The sequence below is a fragment of the Megalops cyprinoides genome, chromosome 22 (genome assembly GCF_013368585.1).
Source record: "Megalops cyprinoides isolate fMegCyp1 chromosome 22, fMegCyp1.pri, whole genome shotgun sequence".
Classification (NCBI taxonomy): Eukaryota; Metazoa; Chordata; class Actinopteri; order Elopiformes; family Megalopidae; genus Megalops; species Megalops cyprinoides.
This window is the reverse complement of record NC_050604.1, coordinates 24,446,698-24,460,000: the sequence shown is the minus strand read 5'-3', so window position 1 is coordinate 24,460,000 and position 13,303 is coordinate 24,446,698. Positions and strand designations below refer to the sequence as shown.

General features: G+C 49.5%; 1 protein-coding gene across 1 annotated transcript in view; it reads left to right on the top strand.

Moving 5' to 3' along the window:
* Positions 1–13,303, top strand: part of fbxo41 (F-box protein 41) — a 56,377-nt gene that overhangs the window by 33,738 nt on the left and 9,336 nt on the right. Inside the window, exons 4-5 of the mRNA XM_036516971.1 lie at positions 3,332–3,405; positions 11,026–11,378. Of these exons, the coding sequence (XP_036372864.1) occupies positions 3,332–3,405; positions 11,026–11,378 (427 nt within the window). The remainder of the gene's footprint in view (positions 1–3,331; positions 3,406–11,025; positions 11,379–13,303) is intronic.

The following is a 13,303-nucleotide window of genomic DNA, read 5'->3' as shown; positions in this document are numbered from 1 at the left end:
TAATCAGCTCAATCAAGCTTTAATGATTAGCAGTTCAGCTGGAAGGAAGGACCTAGGAGTGGGAAACTGCACAGCAGTGAAACTAGCCCAGGTCTGGAAAACAATGTGCAAAAGTGAAACCAGCCCAGGACTGCTAAAGAGAAACCAGCCCAGGACTGCAAAAGTGAAACCACCCAAGGGCTATGAAACAATCAGCTAATGTGAAACCAGCTTAGGGCTGGAGAACAGTGCACTAAAGTGAAACCAGTCCAGGACTGGAAAATAATGAGCTAAAGTGAAACCAGTCATTACATTATTGTCATTTATCAGGCACTCTTATCCAGAGCAACTTACATCGGTTACAGTTTTTTACAATGTTATCCATTTATATAGCAGGATATTTATTGAGGGTTAAGTACCTTGCCCAAGTGTACAGCAGCAGTGCCCCAGCAGGGAATCAAACCAGCAGCCTTTTGGTTACGAGTCCTACTCCTTAACCACTATGCTGCACTGCCGCCCCCAGTCTATGAGGAAACTCTGTTTGACTCTGATTTTCAGGAAGCTCCAGTGGTAGGAGGTGACTGGGTCACTGCAGGCGGGAGAGGGCAGTGTTCTGCCCCCCCCCCCCAACTTCAGTCCTTGATGGAGGCTCACAGAGGTGCCTGTACCATCACTGATGGGGGGGGGGGGGGGGGGTGAGACTAACTGGTGTATATAATTATCTGGCCTGGCAATCATAGGCTCAGCCTAAGCAATATTGCATCTTGGGCCCAAAAAGCAGTCTTGCTCATAAGCTCACATTAGAAAACTGCAGGCCGTTATGTCTGAAGTTGGAGCTGAACGACAATGTTCAATGGCCTGTCAGATATCATGGGAACAAGAACATAGAATAGACATTTTTTTTTTTTTGGGCCTAAGGCGCCATGTCAAAGTGGCCACGGAGGGAGGGAGGGACTGCCAGGTCTAGTTAATTACATCTGCGATTGGTGCTAGCACCCTGCTGTGAGTATCGAAACCCAAGGAGATACACCATCTGTACGAGTCACACTGATAGCTCAGCCAGCATTACAGCTGGGGGCTCGAGCATCAGCAGATTCATGTGATCTGTAGGACGAGCTGATGTGATTCCATCTTGAAAGGCCTTAATGTCATACATTTTAGATCTGAGACTCCTCTGTGAATGTATTAGGCTTCCTAAGCACTGGATGGGAGGGAGGTTGTCCGGTTTACTGAAAGGTGTTGACCACACTCAGTAAGCTAGGACAGGTAGTTAAGACTGAATCCTCAAGACAAGCTCATGCAGAGTGATTATGCGCTGTGCAGCTGATGGAGAGCATGCTCCATTCAGTGATTCAGTAGAACACTGGAACGATTTTGAATCTTGAGTCAGGGGTTCCGTCTCTAACTGAAAAATATGACCAGATCACAGAACACACACGAGTATGGAGGAAAGGTTCCTGTAGTCCCATTCTCTGTGCTTTTCCGTCAGTTTATACTCAGTTTACAGTTAACATGCACATAGATAAGGCCTATTTTGAGAAATCTTCCCAAAACAACATCTGTAGAAAAAGGGAGTAGCACCTGCATTGCACTGGTATAACTCGTATACCACTGTCACTTGATATTTTGGTTGAAGTGACCTTTTCTAAGAGACTTTTGAAAGGGTAGCTTTAACAGAAACACTGGTAACTACAATGCTGTTACACCATAAAAAAAATCTGACAGAAGCCACACGTTTGATGGGGGAGTTATTATCTTTTTTGTACGGTCAGTTATTGGTGAAATATTTCCCTCTCGCCCCCATGATCATTATGGGACGGCGGGGTGAGATTGAAAGGGCAGAAGATGAATGGGTCCCCCAGGTTCCGCCTGTAGTTCATTTTCACTGGCACGATGCCCGGGCGTGGCCCTGCTAGTGCTGTCAGCGCTCGGGTTTGGATTCCGGGGTGCCAGGGGGCCCGCCCACGGGCATCAATCACACCTGGCTGCTCCCACGCCCGTCCCCCGAGAGCGGGCAATGTGTCAGATGCACGCCCACGGCTCACCCCTCAATCCCTCCCTCACTTCCTCACTAATGGAGGCAACCTGCGATGCCTTTCCCACTACATAGGCAGAGAGGACAGTTCAATCTAACCACCACCGTGCTTTGTCCTCAGCCATGAGACTGTTTGAGCAATTTCTGCAGTTGATTTTGGATTCTTACACGTCTTCTGTTGGGGAAGGTTAATAAAAGTGTGACACCTGTTTAAATGAGATTAAAGTTAGAGTAAATGTGCCCAACCATCTCTACTTTAAGCCATTTATAGGAAGATGTGCTTGCATTGCAGGTCTCTTTCTCAAAATAATGAAATAAAAAAAAAAATCAAATAATTTAAATATGACATGTTCTAAATTTGTTTCTAACATCTGTTTTTATATATTTGATATGATGTCAGTATTTTCACTCTGGAAAGTGTAGTTTCTTTTGGTTGACCTCTTAAATATGATTTAACAAAAAGAATATGAAAATTGGATTATTGTGTATGACTTGCATTCGTAAGTGGTATTAACAAAGTGTTGGCACAGAGCTGTCATGGTGTTTCCGGTAGTTTGTAGTTGTGTTTGCCACACTTGAAGCCTCAGTCACTGCTGTGAGATGCAGGGAAAGTCATTCATCTTGTTGCCTTGCAAAGCTAGCCTCCATAGTAATGATAATATTTATAGAGTCTCTAATCTCTGTGGTTGTCTTGTAGCTTGCTGTCAAATCACAGCAGTGGATGGTACGGTTATTTATAGAGGAGAAAAAGTTCTTTTTCCACTTCACAGTTAAACAGTGCCTTGTTCCTGCCCGAATGGTTTCTAGCACATTTTTAACTGTGATATTGCCTTCAAGCCAACACAAATAAAAGCTGCACATGGATATGTGTTCCCAGTGCTTCACCACTAACTGAAGTCATTTCATATTTGTCATGCATATTTGTGGTGTCGAGCACAGATGCATTTATCTCAGATGAGCAGGGTGAAAGACAAGCTAATCTGCCTTAAGATGAGTTATTCAGGATATGTTGTGTCAGTAAGCCATCTTTAGATTTTTATAAAACGACTGTGGTGCAAACAGAAGAAACCAGAGGCAGTTTACAAAAGAGGCCTGTGAATTCTGAAATCAGGAATACTGCTCACATCTGTTGTGTATTAACAGCTCATTGTGCCAGTATTAATTCTCCGTGATGATTTAAAAGATGCAGACAGTTTAATCAATAAAGCAGTATTAACTAGGGTGCTGTCTTTCCCTCCTTCCCTCTCTTTCTGTCTTTCTCCCTCCCTCTCTTACTCTTTTTTCCTCTGTTTCCCTTCTCTCTTCTGTCTTCTTTAGAGAAACTCCAGCATCTCTGGGACGTCGAGGGGAATGTACCAGGTGTCTGACCGCCACTCCTCTCCCAGTACAGGGTAAGCTTCACCCCTTAGGCCTTTGCAGAGGGCTGCCTCCCCCTAGGGCTCCCACAACATGTACCCATTCCTCAAATGGAATATTTGTAAGATAAAGGAGCAAGAGTTCTTTTAGGGCCCTGTTGTGAATACATCAGGTTAACCAGGCACTAGAGAGCTGCTGCCCATCTTATTGAAAGGTATTAATCATACTTATTTATGCTACTGGATTGTGCAAATCAAATGGTGGGACATGGAGTTTCTGTCAGCTCACCACAGGAGTCATAGCTTATAGCTTATGCTGATAGCATGCATAGTCCATTTGCAGTGGCAGCAGATCCATCATCAACATGGCATGTAACCCCTGGAAACCGTCCTGCTCTTTTTAGGTTTAGATTCAATCTTCCTGCTCTTGCAGCTTTCCATATCTCTGGTGTTCAAATGAAGCATTGAAGCCCCCACCACCAAGGGAATGACAAAGCCAATACTTTTAGCGCTGGCTTCTCATTTCAGAGTGCAGAACGGCAAACCCAATGCGTAACCTGCTTTATGTTTTGGCTTTGTCATTTTACAGTGGCGGTGATTCAATGTTTTGTTGTTTTTCTGAATACTGGAGATAAGGTAAACCCTGCTTTATAGGAAATACCTATATTCCAGTGTGTGTGGTGTAGTGGTCAGGAACAGGGCTCATAACCAAAATGTCGCTGTTTTGATTCCCCGCTAGAGTACTGCTGTTGTACCCTGGGGCAAGGTACTTAACCCTCAATTGCCTCAGTAAATGTGCAACTGTGTAAATGGAAAAAATTGTAGCTTACTGTTTGTAAGTTACTAACTTTGTAAGTTACTAACTGACAGCAATTTAATGTAATCTAATGCTTTAGTTACATACATGTCAGGCAGGTCAGTGTCCCTGTTTGCGAGCCCTGTGTGGCTGAGCTGAAGGCACAGTTTGGTGACGTCACAATAAGCAGCGCTCCCATTGGCTGCGGGCCGCCCTCGGTCGCCGGGGTAGCAGGGAACGATGCGCAGCAGACCGTGAGCTAACGGCAGCGGCTGCTCAGCAGACCGAGCTAATGCCGTGTGGTGTTTAAGAAGCACCAGCTGACCTCACGGGCCGGGGTCAAACCCGCGGAAGTGCCGGTGTAGGAGTGTCGCGCGGGGACACAGACTGCCCTCCGCGAGGAAAGAAATGCTCTGGTATCTGGCTGCGGACATTAGCGCGTGGCTGTAAAACGCGTAGCCCTGCTGGCTGTCGGAATCTCTGAATGTCCACTGAAGCGAGGCTGAATTACCTGGCTGTGCAGAAGAAGAGTCTCCGCTAAGGCCTACAGAGTCAGGCCCCGTGTGGGAAAAACGCCATCCGAGAAGCGCGGTGTCAAAGCCCTCCCAGGATCGCGGTGTGAGACGCCGAACACCATCTGAGGGGCGCGGTGTCAGACGCCGAAAAGCTGTCCCAGGAGCGTGGTGTGAGACATGGAAACGCTGTCCGAGGGCCACGGTGTCAGACGCAAAAACGCCGTCCGAGGCACATGGCGTCAGACGCTTGTGCCTGTTGGCACAGCCAGCGGCCGCCAACACCCGCCGACCCATGACCATAACGAGGGAGGGAGGGGGGGATTGTCTGACTCACCACGCAGGGTGGAACTACAGCAGGAACAGAACGTCCCCTCTCCTAAAATACGCACTGCCCAAATTTCAGCGCAGCGCGGCGGGGTGCTGAGGATTATCCCCAGGCCCTGTTCACTGCGGCTCTGTTCTCAGGCCTCACGTTCTGCGGATGAATCACTCCTCACATCCGCTGCCTGCTTCCAGTCCAGCCGGCAGAGGGGAGCAGGAGACGCGTGTCAGAACCGGCCACATCGCTCTGAAATGAGCTGGCACGCACTTTATGCGATCCAAATTGCTTAAATTGGATTCATCTTGGTCCATCTATCTCTCCCCTTTCCAGAATATACTGCCCGATCAATGTGAAGCTCAGTGTTCAGACCCTAATAACACTCTTATCCCTTTCAGATTCTGACTAGATTTCAAAATCACTTCATTACTGCAATTTTAGTACTGTTTTCCACTGTTCTGATATTTTTCAGATTTTCTGGTTAAAACCATTTTGAAAAAGCAAATACAAAATTTTAAGAGCATTCTGTTATATTGCAACAATAACAATAATTTTTCACTTATAGCATCTTCCATGGATCTCAAAGCGCTGTAGAATAAGAGAAGGTAGAGGAAGACTCCCATCAATCACTGCCAATATGTAGCATTTCCTGTATCACGCAGGGCAGCCATTTTGCATCTGCCAGAATGCTCACCCCACATAAGATGTGATTGGCTGGGAAGAGATTTATTTAGCCGATCAGGCTGGGGGATTATTTGATGGCTAGAATACCAGGGAAGCCCCCTAATCATTGCAACAAGTGCCGTTAGATCTTTAATGAACGTGGTGAGTCAGGTGTCTTAATGAGCTCCGTGTAGCACCTCAACGGAAAGACGGCTTCCTCTGCAACACAGTGTCTCATTAGCTGTGCTGGGAGATTAGGCTTCTGCTTGGACCTGGGGGAAGAGCGCCCCCCTGTTGATTCATCCAACATTTCTCTTCACCAACACCATCTCTTCCTGGAGCTGCCAGGGGTTCCACAGTTGGATTTTACCATTTGATAGAAGAAGGCTTCAGAGCATCTGCTGGCTGCCCACTGTAGAGAAGTCACAGATTCACTGATTTCATTAGTCACCGATTGTAGCTGCTGACTGCATTCACCACTTCACCAATTTTGTTAAATAATCTGATACTTGTTTACATTTCCTGGGCTAGATAAAAAGCAAACAATGTGTCACGAATGACACATTACAAATGCTTCCATTCCGATGCTTAATGGCTGTGTCACAGGTCACAGGTCATTAATGACACAGGTCTTTATGACATCACAATCACGGCCCCAGTGGGGCCTGTTGGTAACCGGCTCCTTAACTTTCACCGGAGAGGTAACGCAGGGTGGCTGTCTATTTTCAGACGGGCTAAATTTATCCCCACCACACTCTTACGTAAGACACCCGCCACGCCATTAAGAGGCGGTAACAGCGAGCGGCAGCTCTGTGTGGCTGTGGGTGTGAGCCGTGGCTGGTAAGCTGATGACTGCACTGGAGCAGAGGGCCGTTAGCATCTGCCTGCGGTGTGTCCTTTCCCTGGGCCTCACCGTGGGCCTCATGTCACCCGTCATCCGCAGGGCAGCCTCACAGCAGGCTCTGCCTGCGATTCCCCCGTCACACGTCTCTCCTCCAATAGCTGGCCAAATGAGCCGTCCGCCGGCCGCCGTGCGGCGGAAGCTAGTGGCTCCCCTTTTCTCCCGCCGAAAATAAGCCCTGACACAGGCATTTGTGCTGCTGAGCGCAGTGACAGAGGGGACCGGGAGGCTATTTCAGATTCCCTTTGATGGGAAATGAGAGGGAGAGAAGGGAAAGGGGGGGGGAGGGGGAGCCCGGCTTGCCTGCCTGCCTGCTTAATCAGGCTCTCTGTACGGTTGCCAGATTGTGTCTGGGAAGATTCCTCTGTTCCAGCCTAAACAGAACTGAACCACTGTGTGCCCAGTGGCTATAGTCCTAGGGTAAGGAGCAGGGCTTGTAACCGAAAGGTTGCTGGTTTGATTCCCTGCTGGGGCACTGCTGCTCTATCCTTGGGCAAAGTACTTAACCCACAGTTGCCTCAGTAAATATCCAGCTGTATAAATGGATAAAACTGTAACCTGTGTAAGTCGCCCTGGATAAGAGCATCTGACAGTAAGGTACTCAGTGCAGTGCATTCGGTATGCTCACAGTCAGAGTTTGGAATAGCACTGGGGACACTGAAATGCCTGTAGTGGATGTGTTTTAGCTGAGATTAAGGTACTGTCATAATCTAATAAGCTCAGTGAGTATGAATTTCTTCTGATGAAAGATGGGCAGCAGTGTGGCATAGTGGTAAGGAGCTGGGATCATAACCTAAAGGTTGCTGGTTCAATTCCCTGCTGGGGCACTGCTGCTATACACTTGAGCAAGGTAGCTAACCCAGAATTGCCTCAGTAAATATCCAGCTGTATAAATGGATGATGTGAAAATTGTAACCTATGTAAATCGCTCTGGATAAGAGCATCTGCAAAATTCCAATAATATAATGAGAGAGGAAGAGCAAGATGCCAGCTAGCTAGCTTGTTACCTTCCTCATATTTTCAGTGCCATGGCTGACATGAATTTGGGCTTAAATATAGCTCAAGATCAACGACAGACACACACATTGTCCCTGTAAGTGAGATGTGGACTGTAATGTTCAGGGTGTTAGCATACTGCTAATATGCCTAATGAGCTTTGCGTCGGTGAGGGTGGGTAGTAAATCTGAAAACAGTTATTTGACTGGCACTAATGAAATCCCTCTCTGACCCGATTGGCTGGTGCTCATTTCTGGCATGAGGAATGTGCTGAAAATAGAACTGAGATCCATTTTTTCTCTTTTTTTTTTGGCATCCTGCAGTTTCAGAGGTGGCGGCCGTGCTGTGTCAGGTTTCAGGGCTTCCTTCAGGTTGTAGGCCTCCCTGCACTGTAATATGTGCCACATGCAGTGCTGGGTGCTCCAGTCTAATGGACGCACTACAGAGCCACAGGGTGACAGATGTTCTTCACAGCATCTCAGATGAGTCATCGGTCAGATCTGACTCCTGAGCAAAGCGCAGTGAGGGGAGACAGAAGGAGAACGGGGGCTTGCGCCAGTCTGATGGGGTTCGGGGGGTGCAGCTTTGCCCTTTACTGTTGGGGCTGATGACCGAACCCCCCGCCAGACACACATGCACGTACACACACACACACACACACACACACACACACACACACACAAACACACACACACACACACTCAGACACTCATCCACCTGGGGACTTGACTGACGAATCACTGGTCTTAACACAGCTTTACAGGGTTTACCATAAATTACCTCTCTCTCCGTACTCCGTAATTGGAGTACAAAATGTCAGAATACAGCGCGGCATAATGGTGATGCCAATTCACTCTCACTCTTACTTACAGCAATCCGGTTACGCCGCTACCTCTACGGCGAGTTACCCGCATTCACTGAGCAGCCACGAACCGCACTCTGTCTCAGTGTGGGCCGGCACGCTGTGAGCCAGTGATTGTTAGAACCACTGAAAAGGCAGATGAAAGTGGGTTACTGTCTGCGGGGACCCCTTTCCGTTCCCACAAAGAGGATCATTCAGAGCTGGAGGACTCTGACGACCTGGCCAGGTATAGGGTTTAGGCCAGGTGATACTGCTTGGCACAGGTAGCGTGTGGTGGAACAGCCAGCCTTTTCGGCCGCTGGGGTGGACTTTCAGGACACCAGAATGGCAGCTGTTTGCGGGGATTTGATTTCCCCAGGAAACGTGGAAAAAGCATTCAGACGTGGCTCTCTGCTGTACCGCTCGGACGGGGAGAACGACAACAAAGAGAATGCCTCCATCTGCCTTTGAGTCCCGTCGGCGGCGGAGTAGATCAGCATCATTATGCCTCTTCTTTATTCTCTGTGTTTTTCTGTGGCAGATAACAAGGCTTAGCCCCGTGTTTTCCCTAAAGCTCGCTTCCTGCGCTCCGGGTAGCCACGCCTGAGGAGTAACTGAGCGTGACGTATCCACCGCCATTAAGCAGGTCTGATCGGGAGGCAGCGCATTCCCAGTGCGGTCTCTCTGAAGTGCACCTTCCCAGAAAGCGTTCTCTCATGTAAATGCCTCGGCCCGCTTGTACTCCGAACCGGACGAAGCAGCTTTCTACGCTGCCTGTTTAACGCGGCGTAACTCTGCTTTGCTCTGTCGTGCTAGCTGCTGTGTTGTCTTACTACAGCAGGTTAAAAAGAGCAATGAGAAAGTCAGCACTTTGGCTCCGAATTCACCCTGCAGATTCACAATCACATAATATGGACAGAAACCACCTTTCCACTCAGCCGACTAGTGTGAATTTAATGATTATTGTGGCTGATACATTATCATGATTTGAAAAATCACACGCTGTGGTAACAAGAACAGAACTTCTATTGCTAGCAGGAGCACCAACTTTCTGACTTTAGCTTGCAAGAGCTTGGACGTGCATCCCCCTTCTTATGTAACATACATACCTACTATACGCACATGCAACATACATATACAGCATACATACTATAACAGTCTGACCGCTGAGTTTCAGCAGGGTTTTAAGAGCCAAGAATTTGCAGGGTTTTTGTTATATAGTACACATTAGATGGGTCTTTAAGGAAATAACACATGAAACAAAGGATAAAAAACATGGCATTTTATTAATTTATTCCCCCTTGCTGGTATGTTTCCTGCACGCCATTTCAAACCAAACCCTGGGTGATGACCTCACAATTAAGCGGTGATGTCACAATAGCACCAGATAAATTTGAGAAAAAGGGAGTTAACCTGGCACGTGCAAGAGCATGAACAGTCATGCCTTTATTTCTGCCCCGGTGTCCCATCATGCATTGCTCACGCGTTCCGAAGTGAAGCGTAAAGGTCACTGAGCGTGCTGAGCTGAGCGGAGCGGACAGGAGGTGTTCTTTTCGGCACCTGCGGATGCCCTCCGAGTCTGAGGAGATGCGCTAGAACCTGACACCCCCGTCGCATCTCCCCCCGCTCCCCTCGGTCCGCGTGTATCCACAGCAACCTGCGAGCAGATGGAATGCTAGCGATGTTTAATCTCCCTGGGTAATGCTAATAAATAGGGCTGCGCCTGGAATAGCACTCTGTACTCACAGGAAGAATATGTCTTTAAGCACAGGGGCGCAAGGAAGAGGCGCTCCCTTTAAGCGGTTGAAGTGGTATTTAAAAATTAATAGCTAAGTAATGACTAAGTTCCTGGACCGTGTCCCTGGTGGAAATACTCCGCTTCAGCCGAAGCCCCAGAGGACGGCGCTTTACCCAGAATGCCGTTCTGCATCGCCAGACTGTTTAACACAGGCCGCGGAGCATGAGAGAGGCTCGGTGTGAGAGCATCAGCTGATTAAATGGACTGAGACACAGCCACTGTCTGCTGAGTTCTAATGTCTGCTGCCTCATTTTGCTGGTGACAGAACCCACATCATTCATTTCAGCTTGAAGGGACTCTCCTTTAATGATAGTGATGTTTGTACTGAAGGCCCAACTGTAAATGGAGTGGATTGAATGCCACCCTAAAGTGTTGCTGGCCCTTTGAGCAGCAGGCAGAGAATGGGCTGTGTGGGCGTGTCTCACAGGTGAGAGCGTGGGCGTGTCTGACAGGTGAGGGAGTGGGTGTGGCTTACAGGTGAGAGAGTGGGCTGTGTGGGTGTGTCTGACAGGTTAGAGAGTGGGCATGTCTGACAGGTGAGACAGTGGGTATGTCTGACAGGTGAGAGAGTGGGCGTGTCTGACAGGTGAGAGAGTGGGCGTATCTGACAGGTGAGAGAGTGGGCAGTGTGGGCGTGTCTGACGGGTGAGAGGGTGGCCGTGTCTGACGGGAGAGAGGGTGGGCGTGTCTGACGGGAGAGGGTGGGCGTGTCTGACGGGAGAGAGGGTGGGCGTGTCTGACAGGAGAGAGGGTGTCTGACGGGAGAGAGGGTGGGTGTGTCTGACGGGAGAGAGGGTGTCTGACGGGTGTCTCTCTCCCTCCTGCAGGGCATCCGGCCGGGTGAAGTCGGTGTCGCAGGGCTCGGGGGGCTATGACAGCGACAGTGTGGAGATGCACCCGCTGGAGGAGGGCCCGGAGGCGCAGTACTACCACGTGCAGTGCCGCCTGGGTGAGGGCGGCTACGAGCGTGCCGCCGTGTCCCGCGGCTGGGGGCTCCGCAAGCAGGCCATCCAGAACTGGCAGCGCCGGCCCTACCGCAACAGCACCGAGGGCGAGGAGGGCGACGTGTCCGATGTGGGCTCCCGCACCACCGAGTCCGAGGCCGAGGTCTGGGAACAGGACCGCCGCACCGAGTCACAGCACGCTGCACCCAACAGGCCCGGGTACCGCCTGGGCACAGGTACGCTAACTACCTGACTGCACACTGGCACAGGTATGCTAACTACCTGACTGCACACTGGCACAGGTACGCTAACTACCTGACTTCACACTGGCACAGGTACGCTAACTACCTACCTGACTGCACACTGGCACAGGTACACTAATCACACACAGGCACAGGTACACTAATCATACACAGGCACAGGTACACTAATCACCTGACTGTACATTAGCACAGGTACACTAATCACCTCACTACACACAGGCACAGGTACACTAATCACACACAGGCACAGGTACACTAATCGCACGCAGGCACAGGTACACTAATCGCACGCAGGCACAGGTAAACTAATCACACGCAGGGACAGGTACACTAATCATAGCCTCTCTGATACTGGGCACAGATATCACCACTGGCAGTGTATCTGCAATAGGTCCCAGGTAGCATGCTATGTTTCACACTGTCGCTGGTGCTGTGTCTCTGATTTATCTGGTCCTTTACCCCCCCCCCCCCCCCCGCTTGGGGCCCACAGCAGACCACAGTCTGTCATTCTAAAGCCCCCCCCCACCCCGAGGCTGTATCAAACTGCACTAAATCTGCTTCATTGTGCTTCAGCCCCCCCCGGGAGAGCAGGCTTTGCCGTGAAATAGGCCGGCACAGACGCCCCTCTGGTCCTGCACGTGCACCCCATGCCGAACAGGTCAGAGGCTGGGCTAGGCCTGAGGTGGCGGAACGGGACTGGTCCGTTCCGGGGGAGGGGCTCGGTCCCGGAGGGAGGGGCAATTACCAGAGTGCAGATCCATCACACCTCCACAGCAGAACAAATAGCCCCCAGACAGAGACTCAATCCACAGCCTGCTCTCAGCGACCAGCTGGATACCTGCAGAAATGAGTGCCTGAACGGGCATTCCAATGTCCTCAGTGCTATTTTATTATTATTATTATTATTATTATTATTATTGTGGTTGTTGTAATTAACAGTAGTAGTATTTGTAATAATATTACAAACAGAAGTAGAAATAGTGGTTGTTGTAGAAGTAGTAGAATTAGAAGATGCAGAGCAACCATCAAGGTCACAGTGGCAAGCTGCATTAAGATGCGTCCCACAGCAGAACCCAGGACGAGAGCACGGGCCCAGAGCAGCCTACATCATCTGGAAATGCTGTTATGGGAATATCAGCATGCAGTGGGTATCGCACTAGCAGCGCGCTTAAGAGCAGCATGGCGGTATCATAAGAACATGTGCTTAGAGACTAATAAGAGCATCGTTGTATGTGATTCACGACCGGTCCGTACTCTGCGACGAACAGTAGTCTTCTCTGCAGATGAACTGAAGAGGCCTGTGCTGGCAGGTCTGCAAGTTCTCCCTGTAAACCCCTCTGCCAGTGTTTGGATTTAAGCAGCACAGTCACACGCACCCGGCCTATGGATCGTGCCCTTCATCACAGCCAGTGCCCTTGCTTTTGGCTGAAGCGTGTAGTGTACATACATAATGAACAGTACCGATAACAAAACCGCCTTTACACTGCTCCTCTCATCCCTTTCAAAGAGCTAAAAGTGCTTTATGTCGAAGGGGGAGGGGGGGATCTGGGGGGGACCGGTGTTACAACTGACCTCAAACACGACCAGTACATGCACTAGGAGCTTCCCTATCCCACTGAAGGAGCGCCGGTCTAAAATCACACAGCTCTCCTTGGCACTTAATGGGTCAGATGCATCAGCCTGCATTAAAGAGTGACCCAGCATCCCGTTGGCTGACATTTCCACCTGTGTTACCTGGGCTCCAGCCTGTGTCTGGATTCCACTGCTGAAAGCTCCAGGCAGTAGAGTGACTCAGTCAAATGCCAGCTGTCATATCACCTGTAACACTCTCTGTGACCTGAGGGGGGCAGAAGAGTCATGTTGATTACTGCATAGCTTTTAGGCAGATTTATTTATTT